A 15,756-nucleotide genomic window follows, 5' to 3' on the forward strand; every position below is an offset into this window, starting at 1 on the left:
TGCAGATTTTTTTTTGTATTCATTTCTGCTAAAATTGTAACTACTTCCTTACATTATTACTCCAACTTTAAGAGCAACTTCTTTGGTTCAAAAGTAGCATCCTTATTTTTTTATTTCTCCAAATATATTCTTTTAAAATTTGCCTGTGATCTCGACGACACTGGAAATGAGGGAAACCTCAATGTCTCTGAGAATAAATAAAGGTTTTTAATTTCATTTCATTTCATTTCATTTCAATAGATTTTAAGATTATTTCATTGTTTTTTAAATCTCTTAATGGTCTTGCTCCTTCTTATTTATCAGATTTGCTTTTATCATATGAGCCAGTGAGAGCCCTCAGGTCTTCAGGTAGTGGACTTTTCATTGTACCGAAGGCTAGAACAAAGACTCACAGTGAGGCAGCCTTTTATCATCATGGCCCTCAGGCATGTGGAACGCCTTAACTTAAGATCTGAGACCTGCACAGAGCATAAACATTTTTAAAATCAAACTCAAGACCTACCTTTTTAGTCTCCCTTTGAACTGAGTTTTATTTCACCTTACTTACTTTATTTATTTATTTATGTATTTATTTATTTATTATTTATTTATTTAATATCTAGTTCAAAATTTAATCACTTTTTTATTTTATTTTATTTCATTTATTTATTTATTCATTTTAAGTATAGCATCCTATTCTCTCTTTTAATGGTTTAATATTTTAGTTTTTATTATCTTAGAAATGTATTTTATTTTGGTGAGTTTAATTTCCTGTGTTGAGTTTTAACATCTTCATTAAGATATCATGACAGCGTTTCCTCAGTTCGTTCAGCAACTTATTTTTTTTTTTTATTAATTCATTTTATTTTTATTGGTATTATTATTATTGTTGCATATATCATGTTCTTAACTTTAGGATTGGGGGGTTAATTTGGGGTCAGGGCTTGGGTTGGGATTAGGAATGGATTTTTATATATACCTAATTCTTAATTTATTCTATTTTAAGTTGTTTTTACGTACAGCACTTTGTGTTACAATGTCATTGCAGGAAAAGCGCTTTATAAATGAAGTCTGATTGGTATAATGGAAAGCAGTTTTGATATATGATAAAAGGGGATGAACAGAACCAGCATTTTAAATGAGACAGTATCACAGTATGTTAGCGAAAAGGCTAAAAAGGGCTAATATATATGGTAAATGTAAATGTCAGACATTTACACACATTTTCATTATTTTGACATTACTTAAAATATGTCATCAATCAATTAAAATATAACAAAGACAGCACAAATTACAATTTTTGTCTCTGAGTGAATGTATCCCGCAGCTTGACCAACAGATTATTCACTCCAATAGGATCTGGTTTAAACCATGATTTCACCTCCATCCTTGAGACTCCGGGTGGGGATCCTGGTGGTGGTTTTGGTGGTGGTGTCAGAGCAGAAGTGTATCTTCGATGAGGTTCAGGCCCAGGCCAGAGTGGTCCAAGCTGCAACCATTGGGCCCCGATTGCTCCAACCAACAGACCCTATAGGACAGAGGGCCTCAGGCATGAGGAGGAGAATACTGGGAATGATAGCCCCGCCCACTCCTGCCTTCCCCCAGCCAATCAGGATACGAACATGGGTTGTGAAAGAGAGCAACAGCCTGTCGGAGGATGAGAAGGAGAGATTGGAGGCTGCGGTGGAGGAGGCTGTTAAAGTGGTGTCTTCTTTACTGTCAGGTGAGACACCCAAACACATATAGACCATAGACTGTATAAGTAATGGACGTAGTATCCGTGACATCACCCATCTGTTCCTGAGCGCCGTTTTGAAGCCAATGGTCGGCGGGAGCCATATTGGAAATGCTGAACTCAACCGAACTTAATGTGAGGTAAAGAGGCAGGGTTTGAGCCTCGTAGCCAAAACTCGTAATCTTAATATCTTCTGAACTGTTCCATAAGAAAAAAATTCATCCCTGTACAGTGAGTGCCAATAGAGAAATTAGCTACGTAGAGCCAAGCCGTTTTTTGAACCAGGCTGTAAACATGTTTATTAATGCTGCAAGATCTTTTTTCAATTGGTGTGTATGTGGTTTCCGGTGTTTCTGCAGTCAGCCTTAAGTGGACACTCGATGAACTACAGTTTTTAACACTTCCGAATGGGCTTCATACTTTGAGACCGGAGGTTTCTGCTTGACACAGACATGTCTTTAATAGTTTTTCAGGACAGCCTTCAGGAAGTTCTTTCTGTGGACTACGATTTCCAGTGTAGCTGATATGGTGCAAAAAATGTATGAGTTAAAATGTCACTTTTAAGAAAACAGCATTCAAAAACTGCAAAAAGAGCTCATCCAAATTTTTTCGGTGAGGACTTTGTAAAATTATCCTTAGAAGTAAGAATGTCCCTAAAAGAGCGATTGTCCTTAAAAAATTGGTCCTCACAAGTGTATCAAGACAGACTCACACACACACATATTCCTAACTTTGTTCACTTCTGGGGACGTGACATTGACTCACTATTATTTTCCGGGGACTTTACCTTGAACCTTACATTTTTTTTTTAATAAAAGAAGATTAACAGAGAAATGAACGATAGAATCAAGAAGCACCAAAAAAATCAATTTAGACACAAACAAGATGAAAACAGAAAAAGAGCAGGGATCAGGTAAACAAACAAAAGAGCAAACAGGGAAAGGTGGGGTGTTAGAAAATACAGGACCTTGATAATATTGTATACAACTTCCTTTTTATCATCCTACCTTTTTTTCAATAAGTTCCAGTGACATATAGAAGTCTGCAAAATAACAAACAAAGAACAACAGGAACCACTGCCTTTCTACTTACATGTATGCATCTGATGTGAAGTGCTAAGTACCTCAGTACCTAAGATGTTTGCCTCTAAGTTGTCCGTATAAGCATTTTCTCAGATGTGACTTAACTAATCTTTAGTCCCAGAAGGTAGACCAAGCCCGAGAAGAACACACACGTACATGCTCTAAACTGTTCATCTTCCAATAGTGTACAGAGTCCGAGGACCGTTGCTTCTCAGCAGAGACATCAACAAATACTGCAAGTTTCTCTGGAGGAATTTAAGTACTGCCAACTACAACAGGTTAGTACTCAATATGAGTGTGTTTGCAGCTAGATCAAGTGAGTCAAACACCCTTTTAAGCCATGTGTCATTCACCTTTATTGTTAAAATCATCACTGTAAACTGGTATGTTCTATGATTAATCCAGAATATTCAAATGTTTTGCAACCATGGATGTCTCTAAAGCGACATTTTCATGCTACAGGTGTGGTCGAGCCAACATCAGCTACAGAACAGAGACCTGCTTGGAGGTGACAGTGAGTATCAGTCATTAACAGCATTTGTCCCTGATCTACATTAGATAACAAGCATATTATTCAATCCTGTTATCATCAGATTCCGGACGACCACCTGGCTGGATGTCATATTTACCTGGACGCTGATTCCCCTCGGAGGACTGAGCTTCGTCCTGGAGGTGCAGGACTCCCCGACACTGACTTCCTGCTTTACCTCCACATTCAGTCCACTGACAAGTGTAGAGCAGAGGTACACGTTGTTGTTTTTCTCCAAGAGAAGTATGTGGAGCTGTTATTATCTCCTGGCTTTCCCCTCATACTTGTCCCGGTGTCCTCTTCAGCCTCACGTGTTGGCCTACGCTGCTCACTGTCAGACGGACGCTCGTGGACGACCTGTGGCTGGAGTGGTTGTAATCTGCAGGGACAGACTGACCGGAGCAACCTACAGACACCAGGCTGCTGCACAGGTATGATAGATACTCCTACTACTCATAATATGATAATGATAATACTTCACAGTGTTTGAACTTGTGTGTGTTCATGTGTTTGAACAGACTGTGATCCACGAGCTGTTTCATGTGCTTGGTTTTTCCAAAGAGCTGTTCCACACCTGGGCAGACTGTTCCTCCACGTCTCAAGGTTTCTTAACATTTTGCTTTTTAACGTCACTGTTTCAATATTTATTCAGGCCATTGGCCCTTCACCACTTATGGTAAATAAATGCATAAAATTCCAAAATAAACTTCACAATCAATCAATCAATCTTTATTTGTATGACACCAAATTACAACATTTGCTATCTCAAGACTCTTTACAAACAGAGCAGGTCTAGACCATACTCTGTTATATTATTAACAAAGACTCAACATCAAGACAGGATAAGATCCAGTCCCATCTTACAGACAGGACTCAGTCTGATCTCATCTTAATCCACCATGAGCAGAGCACTTTGCAGCATTTAGCAAGTTACAGTGGCAAGGACAAACTTCCTTTAACAGGCAGAAACCTTGAGAAGAACCAGACTCATGTTAGACAGCCATCTGCCGAGACCGAGTTGGGGTTGGAAAGAGGGATAGGGGAAGAGGTAGAGAGCAGGTCTTAAGAGTATTCTTTTTATATTACTTAAAGAGACACTACATGAACAAGCAGTGCGATAGACGCCAAAAACCCACTTATTTTTAAACAGGCAGAAACCTCGAGCAGAACCAGACTCATGTTAGACAGCCTTTTGCCTCGACCAAGTTGGGGTTGGAAAGAGGGATAAAGGAGGATGAAAAGCGAGCAGGTCTAAAGAGTACTCTGTTATATTGCTTAAAGAGACACTAGATATACAAGCAGTGCACATCAGAGGTAAAAAAAACCCCACTTATTTTTAAACAGGCAGAAACCTCGAGCAGAACCAGACCAAGAATAAAATAAAAACTGAGTAGGTGCAAAGACAGTGTCCTGGATACCTGAAATTACACATTATACATTGTGGAGATCTAATAATATTATGGATATCTCAGATATAATTCCTGATAGGAGTGTAAAAATGTTCACTTGTGTGTTTTCCAGTTAAGGGAGCTGAATGTTCTCCTCGGGGTAAAGTGACTCACTCTGATGGATCGGGCCAGATCAGGATTTACACCCCGTCCATCATCTCAGCCCTGCAGAAACACCTGAAATCCACTGATCCTGAGCTCGGGGGACCATTAGAGAACCAGGTACAGGACTACACTTCTACAACTTCAACCCTAGAGTTATCAAGCTCTGACTTTTGTGTGTCGTCATGCAGGATGCACCTCCAGGCACGGTGTCCTCACACTGGGAGTCCCGTGTCCTTCAGGGCTCCATCATGGCAGCGTCGCTGGGAGACTCAACCACAGTCAGGATCGATTCGGTAACACTGGCAGCACTGCAGGACACAGGCTGGTACACTGTGGACCTGAGCCGGGCGCAGAGTCTGGTGTGGGGAGATGGTAAGAATGAGTAAAGTGTTTTTATATGAATGGAAAGTCAGAAACCTAAGGTAGAACGTCCTACTTAAGTTTCTGAACATGATCTCCAGGAAAGGAGTGATTAACTTTGTTTTCATGATGTTTGTTTTGTAGGAGAAGGAGCCACATTTGGTTCCCTGCCAACCTGTCAGAACAAATCATCAACCTTTTTCTGCACTGGCAGGTAGAACTATCAACATATTCATCTATATGTCAATTTTCTACTCAAAACACAATTCTAATACGAATGTGAGCCACTTTTTAAATTTTAATCTTACATTCTAAGCTCTAATGTTTGCATTTTTTGCCTTGAAGTGGATTTGGATGTCATTTTCTGCACCTCCACAAGGGGGAGTGCCAGACTGATCAATACCTGGAGGGATGCAGAGTGTATAAACCCCTCAAGAATGGAGTGAGTTTCTTTTCATGTAACTATCAACATCCAGTAAATTGAAGTTGGGGTCCTCTTTTGTCTAATACTCCTTTTTCATTTTTATGAAATCTGTTAAAGTTGGCATCATTTTATTGTCAATGCAGATTCATATTTGACTTTCTCCTCATCTTGCCTTCAGAGTGAGTGCTGGAAAAAGGAGAACTCTAGGCAGTCAGCTGAAGAGGACTTAAGTGGGGAGATCTTTGGCTTTGACAGCCGATGCTTCTTTTCCAGCCTGGCGCGGCAGGTGTGTGTGTTTGTGTGTGTGTGTGTGTGTGTGTGTGTTCATGTACAGTGTTTAAAGTGTCTGTCCCTAACTTTTTCCTTTGTTAAACATTCTTCTCTGTTTTTTCCTTCAGAACCAGAGTCAGCTTCTTTTGTCCAGCAGCTCAGTGAAGGGACGTTGTTACAGACACAGGTGTACCGGACGAAACAGATACCAAATCCAGGTGTCTGGCTCTGAGTGGACAGACTGTCCAACAGGGGGCAGCATTCAGGTAACAACACACAAAAAACCCATCAGATTTTACTTGTTGATATAGTTTCAGTAGTAACCATGGTCATATCTAAAAAAAATTGGAATAGCTTTTCATATTCTTAAATTATTCTGAAGTACTGACACTTTCAAATTAATAAGCTTTATGACTACCTCTGGCAAAACTACATGGAGCTATGTTAAATGTTCATTAATATGCACTGTCCCTTTAAAAATAAATAAATAAATAAATAAATAAATAAATAAATAAATAAATAAATAAATAAATATTTTTTTAAAGGCTATGTAAGGATGTTTTAGCTGGTAAGACAAACACTGGAATTTAAGAAATGAGACTGTCATTTACATTAAAAATAAAAAAGCTACATGAAGTCAGAAGTTTCAAGAAAATAGTAGTACATTGATTAAACATAGTTTTTAGTTTACAATAATAAACATGATGATTTACTAGAGAAAAGGTGTACATTTGCCAGAATAAAGTTGAAAATGTATGACAAAAAAAAATCAGAATTTTGAAGAATACAGTTAAAAAAAATGTGGGAATAAAGTTATAAGTTCACAGAAAAAACATTTAAATCTGTAAGAAAAACAACACTAATTTTCAATAAGGAATCCCTTATCACATGAGAATTAAGTAATGGTTAATGGAAAAAGTTGTTCATTTACAAGAGAGCAAAATATAAAGATCTCCATTTACAAGACAAAAGTCACACATTTACAAAAATAATAGAAACCCACATGACGGAAGTTGTTATTTTAAGGGGAAAAGTCACAAAACAAAGTTGAAAGTAATGAAAATAAGTTCAAACATTGCTGAAAATGTATGAGAATAAAATTATAAAAATAAATGACATAAAAACTTGATTGAAATTGTAAATTTACAAGGATAAAAATTGTTATCTCACATTAAAAAAGTTGAAAATGTACTTGAATAAAGTTACAATTTCAAGAGAAAAAGCTGTAAATTAAAAAAAAACTTAAGTCGCAAATGTTAACTTTGAAGTATTAAGTTCTATTTGTCAATTTATGAGAAGGAAGTATAACAGGCTGTGTTTAATCTTTATGTAAAGTTACACACATCAGAGGAGGATGTTGAAAAATATTACAAAAGTCTGTTTCTGTCTTTTTGAATGAACAGATAAAAGGATACCAGGGTTCAGTTTCCTGCCCTGACAGAAGGTTATGTCTTTACTCTGACATCACTCCTCCTTCAGACGCCATCATCACACTCCCTGCTTCCATCACCAGGTGAGTGTGACTCTAAACAAGCAGACAAACTCTTACTCTGGGTAACTTTTATCTTCACTTCACTTTCTTTGTTTTTTTCTTTTGGTCAGTGTTCCCTCTGAGACTTCTGCCCGGTTGTCCCCTGGTATTATCACAGCTCTCTGCGTCACCACTGCTGTGTGTTTCCTGGCTGCAGTCCTGTTGTCTTTCAGGAAATGTTGCTCCTGTAGGATGAGGATCCACACTGCTGCTGAGGATCACAGTAATCCGTAGCAAACACTTCAAAAACTTTTGATGTAATCCTCTGGCGTTGGATTAATTTCTTTTGTTGTTTTTTCTGTTTTTTTTCCCTCTCAGTTGTTCATTAAGGGCTATACTTATTAGGTCAAATAATTGACTGTAATAAATGGATGCTGTATCTGTAACCTCATCTGGTTCCGTTGAGCTAGTGTGAGGTAAAGAGATGGGCCCTTAGCATTTTAGCTAACAGCTACACGGTGTCCGCCTGAGAATTAAGTCAGCCGTGCTCTTATTTGAGCAAAACTAGAAAGTTAAATATCTTCAAAAATAACGATTTAAAAAAATTCACCCTGTACTGTTCTAGCCAATAGAGAAACAGCTTTCCAGACCTAAACCATTTTTAAACCAGGCTGTAAACATGTTTATTTTTGCTGTAAAGATCATTGTTTTTGAATGGGTGTGTATGTGGTTTCCAGTGTTTCCGCAGCTAGCCTCAAGCTGATGCTCAATGAACTTTAGCACGTCTGCATCAGCTTCATTTCTCATGTCGCTTGGGTTAAAGAGAAAATAACCTTTCAAAAACAAAATGTCAGTTTTTTAAAATATTTATTGGAAAAAAATTCAGCAAAATCATGAGAAAACCGTTTTTCAGCTGGTTTCCTCGCCAATGTATAATGATAATATATGATATCGAATTAGCATTTAAGGGAAACGTAGCAAAACCAACAAAGAAGAGACAGTGGAAACAACAACAGACTGCACAGGAACGTTATATACTCCTACAACCTATACAGAATTAGAAGGCTGTGATTGAGATTAAACATTTTAATGATAATGAAATTAAGTGTGGTGTAAGATTTTGAGATTGCCAGATGTATAAAGACACCTGTATGTTTGAAAAACAGAAAAGTAAAAATACTCATTTCTTCCACACAGGTATGGCGGTCTGTCGTGGGGCAACACCACTGAAGCAAGGTTTGTAATGTGTAGATGATTTCAAACATTCTGTTTCAAGCTTCAAGCACACAAAACAGAACTTCACCTTACACCGTTCACATGTGATGTTTTTGCATTTCTTTCTGTTGTGTTCAATCAGCACACCACAGGTGGGACAGGCACGGATAGAAGGACAGCCAGTGACGTTCTTCACATCCTCGAAGGTGATCTCTGGACATGTTCTCAGTATTTCCATTTGCTGACTGAAGCAACCGTCTTCTGCACAGCGGTCTGAGTATGGAGACGGACGTTTCCATTCCTTCAAACACTGCCAGCAGAACTGGTAGGTTCTTCCTTTGTCAGCTGTGCACACTGTGCACTTCACCCTCAGGTTATTCAGGTCTCTTCTCACCGCAAAACTTTTGCAGCCAGGACACTGTTGAGTGAATTTGATCACAAATAAACAACAGATTTGTAAAAAAAAACATAAATGAACAATATGTCTTAAAACTGCTGAAGGGGGGAAACCTACTTTTTTCACACCCAAGTGATCTTCAGCAACTCTTTTGAACAGTGTGTTGTCAAAGTGCTCAATTTCTTCAGGATTCATTAGAGCCTTTTTATAAACCTCTTCATGTGACCACTTAGCAGGACACACACCACAAACAAATCTGGTCTCACCCTACGGAATAGAAGAGAAAAATCAAACTATAAGAAGGAGGAGCTGTATGTCTTCAAAAGTGTTTGTGTTCATCCTAAATAAAACACTAGTTCTTGTTTTGGTGTCTAAACTTTCATGATAACTGATAAATCTTCTGCTCATAGGAAATTTTTATTTTATTTATTTATTTATTTTCTCTTTATTTAAACTCGAAAATCATTGAGGGCAAGCCCTCATTTACAATGATGACGAGTATATAAAAGAAACATTAAAATGCATGACAAGCAAATAAAAGATATAACCCTAAAAGAATGATGATCAATTAAAAACAGACGACAGTTAAAAGTAATGTTACAACCATTGAAAAAATAATGTTACACAAAGTTAGTGAAAACAGGTACAATCAGAGGTTAAACATTTTAAAACTAATGATTTAAAATGATTAAAAGAAACCAGTGCATTTATTTTTAAAGTGCTTTGCAGGGAGTTCCATGCAGATGGTGCAAATACGCAAAAGGCAGATTTTCCCAGCTCAGAATTAACTCTGGGAACCTGGAGAGTGAGCCAACCAGTTGATCTGGTATGTTTTGCCCCAGAAGACCAAACTAGCATCGAAGATAAATATGACGGTAGCATTCCAATAAGTGCTTTATAAATAAACAAGTAAAAATGCAAATCACGTCTTTCTGCCAGAGAAGACCATCCCACCTTTTGGTAAAGTATGCAATGATGAGTGCTGTAACTATCACCAGTAATAAAACGTAGGGCAGAGTGAAATACAGCATCAAGTGGCTTTAATGTAGAGGCTGAAGCATGCCTGTACAATATGTCACCGTAATCGAGGACTGATAAAAATGTTGCCTCTATCAGAGTTTTCCTGAAGTGGAGAGGAAAACAGGACTTGTTTCTTTAAAAAAAGCCAATCTTTTGTTGAAGTCTACTTGACAAATTTAAAATATGACTTTTAAAAGTTACTTTCTCGTCGATCCAGATGCCGAGATATTTGTAAATCTTCACCCTTTCTATTTCGGTGCCTGCATTGGAATTGATGATGAATTTACTCAGATTAATATGTTTGGACCTGGAAAAGAGCATGAATTTTGTTTTCTCAGCATTTAAGACCAACCTATGTTGGGTGAGTGCAGCTTCTAATTCAGAGAAGCAGTGTTGGACAGAATGCACAGCAGACTGTGCATTAGCAGCAGTACAGTACAGAATTGTGTCATCAGCATAAAGATGAATTTTACAATCTGAGACAGCAGACACAATATCATTGATATAAACAGTAAAAAGAACAGGTCCTAGAACAGAACCTTGTGGAACACCATTTACAATTTCAACCAAGTCTGACTTTACAGTTCCTTGGGCAACACACTGCTGTCTGCCCAAGAGATAGCTCTTGAACCAGCTGTACGCATTTTTATCGAAACCAATCGAAATAAGAGTGAAGGCTCTGAAATGAGCCATGAAGTCCACCTGAAGTAGATGTTAGTTTTGAAACTTAGTGTTATGGTGATACAAAATAAATGAATACCTTGTCTAGCAACCGTTGACACCAGTTCATGAGAGACATCGGGGTAACTGTGTGACCACAGGACATCTTTGTTTTGAGAGACTTGTACTCATTTAGCTCAACTGTGAAACAAACAAACAAACAAACAAACAAACAAACAATCAATCAATCAATCAATCAATCAATCAATCAATCAATCAATCAATCAAACAAACAAACAAACAAACAAACAAACAAACAAGTAAGAAATAAAAGAAAAGAAGTTCGTTTGGAAAAAGGTGAGAGTCAAAAAAATCCTGATCATGGAAATCTTGAAGGGTTTGCTTGGGGATGAAAGAAAAGGATGGAAGAAAAAAAGACGAGAAGGACAGATGGAAGACAGAAAGAAAGAAAGACAGACAAAGAAAGGAAGGAAGCAAAAAAGGGAATAAAGAAGAGGGAGGTAGAAAGAAATTTAACAGGAAGGAAGAAATGAAGAAACAAAGAGAAAGAAAAAGGGACAAAGGATGGTATGTGAGAAGAAAGACAATAAAGGAAGGAAGGGAGGAAATAAAAAGAGAAAGAATAAGAAGGAAGAAAGACATGATAAAGGGAAGGTAAGTACAAAGAGAGGAAAGAAAGAAAAAAGAATAGAACAAAAAAAAGGCAGAGGCAAAGGAAGTAAGAAAAAAGGAATAAAGAAGGAAAGAGGAAGAAAGAAAAGGGGAGATAGAAAGAAAGTAAAAAGGAAGGAAGGAAGAGAGAGAAAAAAAGGAAGAAAGATGGAAGAAAGATGGAAGAAAGAAAAAAGAATAAGGGACAAAGGACAGAATGTGGGAGGAAAGACAAAAAAGGAAGGAAGGGAGGAAGAAAAGAACAAATGAAGGAAGAAAGGATAGAAAGATGGGAGAAAGGAAAGACAGAATGAAGAAGGACAAAAAAAGAAAGGGAATGAAAGGAAAAAAGGAAGAAATAACATGATGGAAAAATGAAAGACAGGAAAAAAGGAAGACAGAGAAAGAAAGAAAAAGGCGTATATGATTCTAACAGTGTTCTCAGTGATGGAGCTCGGGCCATAATAACATCATCCTCCATGGTTAGATTAATACGGAGCCCCTAAAGTGACATGTGCAGAAATTTTTTTTTGGAAAGTATCTCGTGCGCACCAGATACTTTCTCGTGCGCACGAGATACTTTCTCGTGAGCACCAGATACTTTCTAGTGCGTACGAGAAAGTTTCACGTGCGCACGAGAAAGTTTCACGTGCGCACGAGATACTTTCTCGTGCGCACGAGATACCAAGTTAGCACTGGAGATCAACCAGTTTCGATCTAAAAATGACAGTACAGCAGTTAGTTGAGCTTTATTTCAACCTTGGGCTGCCTTGTATCTTGTTACATTTATATACGGACTGTTCAGTCTGCATTTATGAACTGTTTGTAATTTGTGAACCTCACTGCATTTGTGAATGGAATTTTTGAGACTGCAGGGCAATGTCTGTAACCAATCAGATGTCTCACTCCTATGCAGCCAATCATAGTGTAGATTCCAGGGTATGTGGTTGTGAAGCGATCCCTTTAGCCATGCCCGAGACCAGAGCGCACCGAGACCAGAGCGCACCGAGACCAGAGCGCACCGAGACCAGAGCGCACCGAGACCAGAGCGCACCGAGACCAGAGCGCACCGAGACCAGAGCGCACCGAGACCAAGACTAGTCGATATCATCCCGCATTTAGGCAGTTATTTAATGAGGACTATGTTTGATCCTTTGTTACAATGGGTAGCCTATCTGCAAACGTTTTATCCTCAGCCTGTTACTGTATTATTGATCAGTCTGAAGTTCGTTTACCTGCATATGAAAAGTACTATAATTCCTTTAATTTGAACATTATACTGAAGAACTGATTTAGCTTTGGTAGCTTTGGTAGTCTTTGGTAGTCTTTGGCAAATCAAAGTGAACTTATTTTTATTGATCAGATATTATCTGTGGTAATAATACTGTTAAATGTTGTCACTAGATGGCGCCCTTGCTCTTTGTATTGTACTGTTCTGTCAAAGGTTACACTGTGCGTGCAGATGTGACGTCATCACACAGTATTTGCGCCCTGTTATGTTAATGAAGAGGAGAGCAGGAGATTGTGTTTTATGCCAGGATATTAATGATGAAACCTCCTGTACGGCCTCAATAAATATGTCAAAGTCTAAAGAGTAGAGACTGACTCAAGCTTTGCTTATTCTCCACAGCAAGAAGACACCTGCGCACTCCAGTGCTTTACAAATACATTGAGCAATTTCCTAATCAGTGTTCTATTAACTTTGATATACCAGCAGTGTAAAACGGACTTCAGCAAATCTGGACCAAGCATAAAACATCATCATAGTGTTAACATAATGGGTTAAAGGAATTGAAGCACTCATATGCAGGTAAACGAACGTCAGACTGATCAATAATACAGTAACAGGGTGAGGATAAAACGTTTGCAGATAGGCTACCCATTGTAACAAAGGATCAAACATAGTCCTCATTAAATAACTGCCTAAATGCGGGATGATATCGACTAGTCTTGGTCTCGGTGCGCTCTGGTCTCTGTGCGCTCTGGTCTCTGTGCGCTCTGGTCTCGGTGCGTTCTGGTCTCGGTGTGCTCTGGTCTCGGGCATGGCTAAAGGGATCGCTTCACAACCACATACCCTGGAATCTACACTATGATTGGCTGATACTTTCTCGTGAGCACCAGATACTTTCTCGTGCGCACGAGATACTTTCTTGTGCGCACGTGAAAGTATCTCGTGCGCACGAGAAAGTATCTGGTGCTCACGAGAAAGTATCTGGTGCTCACGAGAAAGTATCTCGTGCGCACGAGAAAGTATCTCGTGCGCACGAGAAAGTATCTCGTGCGCACGAGATACTTTCCAAAAAAAAAATTCTGCACATGTCACTTTAGGGGCTCCGTAGATTCACAGTCATTGTATGTAACTGTATTTAAATGACTTTATTAAAGGGAGCAGATAGTTTACTCAAACTGCTTTATACTTGTCTAACTCTCACCAGTTAATTTAAAAACCTTCAGCCGCTCAAAATAAGTATTTATCCAACCCATGGTGAAGAAAGTACGTTTAATTCTCCTTAAACATCCTGTCAGTAAAATTCAGGTCAATTTTATTTTCTGTTTCTACTTACAGTCCATGTCATCGTCTCCATCCACGAATGTAAGAGTGAGATCTTCGGGATCATAACATCTTTCCTCTTGATTACTCCGTCTTATTGGACTATACTGCGCTGTGCTACTCCGCTGTGTTAGAGCAGCAACTTTGTTTATGTTTCCAGGAGTGTTGCTTGGAAGCACAGTGTTCCAATTTTCTGTCCTTTGTCTACTGGAAGCAGTTAAAGGTATTTCTCTGGATGGTGTTGGAGCAACAGGGATCTCATCGGATGATGATCCGTTTCCCATCTTGACTCAGTCCGAATGAAAGATAAACTGCTGGATCTGTTCTCCTATCTGTGTCATGTGATTTTCAGTAAAAGGGCGAGGCTCAACTCTACAATAAAGAAACCATCCGCACCTTGAATTTAGTTTCATATTCATTTGGGCTGCTTGTTTTTGAACACTCAGAGTTTTCTGAACCTGCTGTGCTGCAAAATGATGTTCCAGCTGAAAGTAAAGGATCCCAAGGGAAAAGATAACATCATTGATATATGTGACGATGTGGAAGAGATGGAAAAAATCACTGTGAAGCAGCTGGGAAGCAAAGTCAAAGAAGAGCTGAGGATGAGTAAGTCTTACTTTCTGTTCTCTCAAGTAACTAGTATACGGATTTATAATACTGACAAACAGGAGGAGAGCTTTATTTTTTCATTAACATAGTAATTATTAAACCTCTTAATGTATTTGTCTGAAATGACGGTGTGTGCTTTTATGTTGAAAACTTCTTCAAAAAATAAGGGAAAAAAGGAGAAAAGATGTGTTCTTGAAAGCCCTGAGTTCAGACTCTTTATTTCTGTTCAGGTGATGAATTCCGGATGGTGTACGGGGCTGAGACTCTAGAAGAATCAACCTGCCTGATGTCATATGGGGTCAAACACCTCTCGATCATCCACTGTCTACTGATACTACCAGGAGGACTCTAATCAGCCGGAGCACGCAGAAAAGACAACAGCTGACAGACTCACAATGTCATATCTATATCAATATTATAATCCAAACAGCCTTGAATTGTTCTGGGCTTGTATTCTCTTTGTTCTGTCTGTCATGAAGTAAACACCCTGAATATGTTGATGCATCTCACAGTGTTATACTTTTGTGGGCTCACAAAAAATAAAGGAACATGAAACATTTTATAGTATTTCCTTAGTATTAGTATCCAAATATGCCACTCTTAAAATACTTGATTATATTTCATTTGCAGTAATTTAGTATTTTTTTTGTTGTTGCTTCAGTTGGTCTTATTCTCACACAAAGTCAACTTTGAAATTTCCCACATTAAATAATAATAATAACTTATGAGGCTAGGCTTCCATGGTGATTCAAACATCTCAAGCTGCATGGGGATAGGTCTTAGATCAAAAATAAATATCATGACTTATAAAGAAACATTGTTATTTAGCCGCCGGAGTTAAGTTAGCTTGTTGATTAAAAATGTGGCCCCATGCCTTTCAAAGCGAAACATTGCTGCTGTTGCTTTTGTTTTCATTGTATCGGTGCCAACTGCAGGAATTCTCTGTACTTTCCGAATAGCTTGATTTTGTGATAATGTCATTTAACTATGTGGCTTCCTGTAAAACGGAATGTTTTTTTATATCCAAATATGCTTCTTAACATTCCATACAGTCAGCAAACAATAGGTCACATTTAAATGGGAGCATATTCTCAGTGGGTGTGTAATAAACACAAGTATGCATTTAGGTTTTTTTATGCTCAGTTTGATCTGTTTGCCCATGTGTTTAATGGCAGAAAAAATAGCTCACTTAAAACAAAGGAACTGAACCCAATTCCACCTTGGTCTCA

At 38.3% G+C, this 15,756-nt stretch overlaps 2 protein-coding genes across 2 annotated transcripts; one reads left to right on the forward strand and one right to left on the reverse strand.

Moving 5' to 3' along the window:
* The first annotated feature begins 1,302 nt into the window (after window positions 1-1,302).
* On the forward strand, window positions 1,303-15,087 carry LOC117807119 (leishmanolysin-like peptidase 2). The gene is made up of 18 exons (XM_034676182.1): window positions 1,303-1,702; window positions 2,981-3,074; window positions 3,259-3,310; window positions 3,390-3,539; window positions 3,631-3,756; window positions 3,844-3,928; window positions 4,847-4,995; window positions 5,067-5,250; window positions 5,383-5,452; window positions 5,584-5,680; window positions 5,841-5,948; window positions 6,061-6,198; window positions 7,336-7,445; window positions 7,535-7,879; window positions 8,601-8,639; window positions 8,761-8,943; window positions 14,136-14,524; window positions 14,758-15,087. The coding sequence occupies exons 1-14, from the start codon at window positions 1,351-1,353 to the stop codon at window positions 7,695-7,697; spliced, it is 1,878 nt and encodes a 625-aa protein (XP_034532073.1). The 5' UTR covers window positions 1,303-1,350; the 3' UTR covers window positions 7,698-7,879; window positions 8,601-8,639; window positions 8,761-8,943; window positions 14,136-14,524; window positions 14,758-15,087.
* LOC117807120 (putative E3 ubiquitin-protein ligase ARI6) lies at window positions 8,254-14,202 on the reverse strand. The gene is made up of 4 exons (XM_034676184.1): window positions 13,932-14,202; window positions 10,796-10,896; window positions 9,133-9,282; window positions 8,254-9,036 (listed from the first exon to the last, which is right to left on the reverse strand). Exons 1-4 carry the CDS (start codon window positions 14,200-14,202, stop codon window positions 8,584-8,586), a joined length of 975 nt encoding a protein of 324 aa, XP_034532075.1. The 3' UTR covers window positions 8,254-8,583.
* Window positions 15,088-15,756: the final 669 nt, after the last annotated feature.

This window comes from Notolabrus celidotus, chromosome 23 (assembly GCF_009762535.1).
Source record: "Notolabrus celidotus isolate fNotCel1 chromosome 23, fNotCel1.pri, whole genome shotgun sequence".
Taxonomy (NCBI): domain Eukaryota; kingdom Metazoa; phylum Chordata; class Actinopteri; order Labriformes; family Labridae; genus Notolabrus; species Notolabrus celidotus.

What these genes read in the sequence shown, in the direction of transcription:
- LOC117807119 (XM_034676182.1), top strand. Translation starts at nt 1,351, where the DNA reads ATGATTTCACCTCCATCCTTGAGACTCCGGGTGGGGATCCTGGTGGTG. An exon ending in AGACCTGCTTGGAGGTGACA is followed by an intron (nt 3,311 to 3,389) that starts GTGAGTATCAGT and finishes TGTTATCATCAG; the next exon opens with ATTCCGGACGACCACCTGGC. An exon ending in CTGACAAGTGTAGAGCAGAG is followed by an intron (nt 3,540 to 3,630) that starts GTACACGTTGTT and finishes TGTCCTCTTCAG; the next exon opens with CCTCACGTGTTGGCCTACGC.
- LOC117807120 (XM_034676184.1), bottom strand. Translation starts at nt 14,202, where the DNA reads ATGGGAAACGGATCATCATCCGATGAGATCCCTGTTGCTCCAACACCA. An exon ending in GTCAACGGTTGCTAGACAAG is followed by an intron (nt 9,283 to 10,795) that starts GTATTCATTTAT and finishes TCTATTCCGTAG; the next exon opens with GGTGAGACCAGATTTGTTTG. An exon ending in ATCACTTGGGTGTGAAAAAA is followed by an intron (nt 9,037 to 9,132) that starts GTAGGTTTCCCC and finishes TTCACTCAACAG; the next exon opens with TGTCCTGGCTGCAAAAGTTT.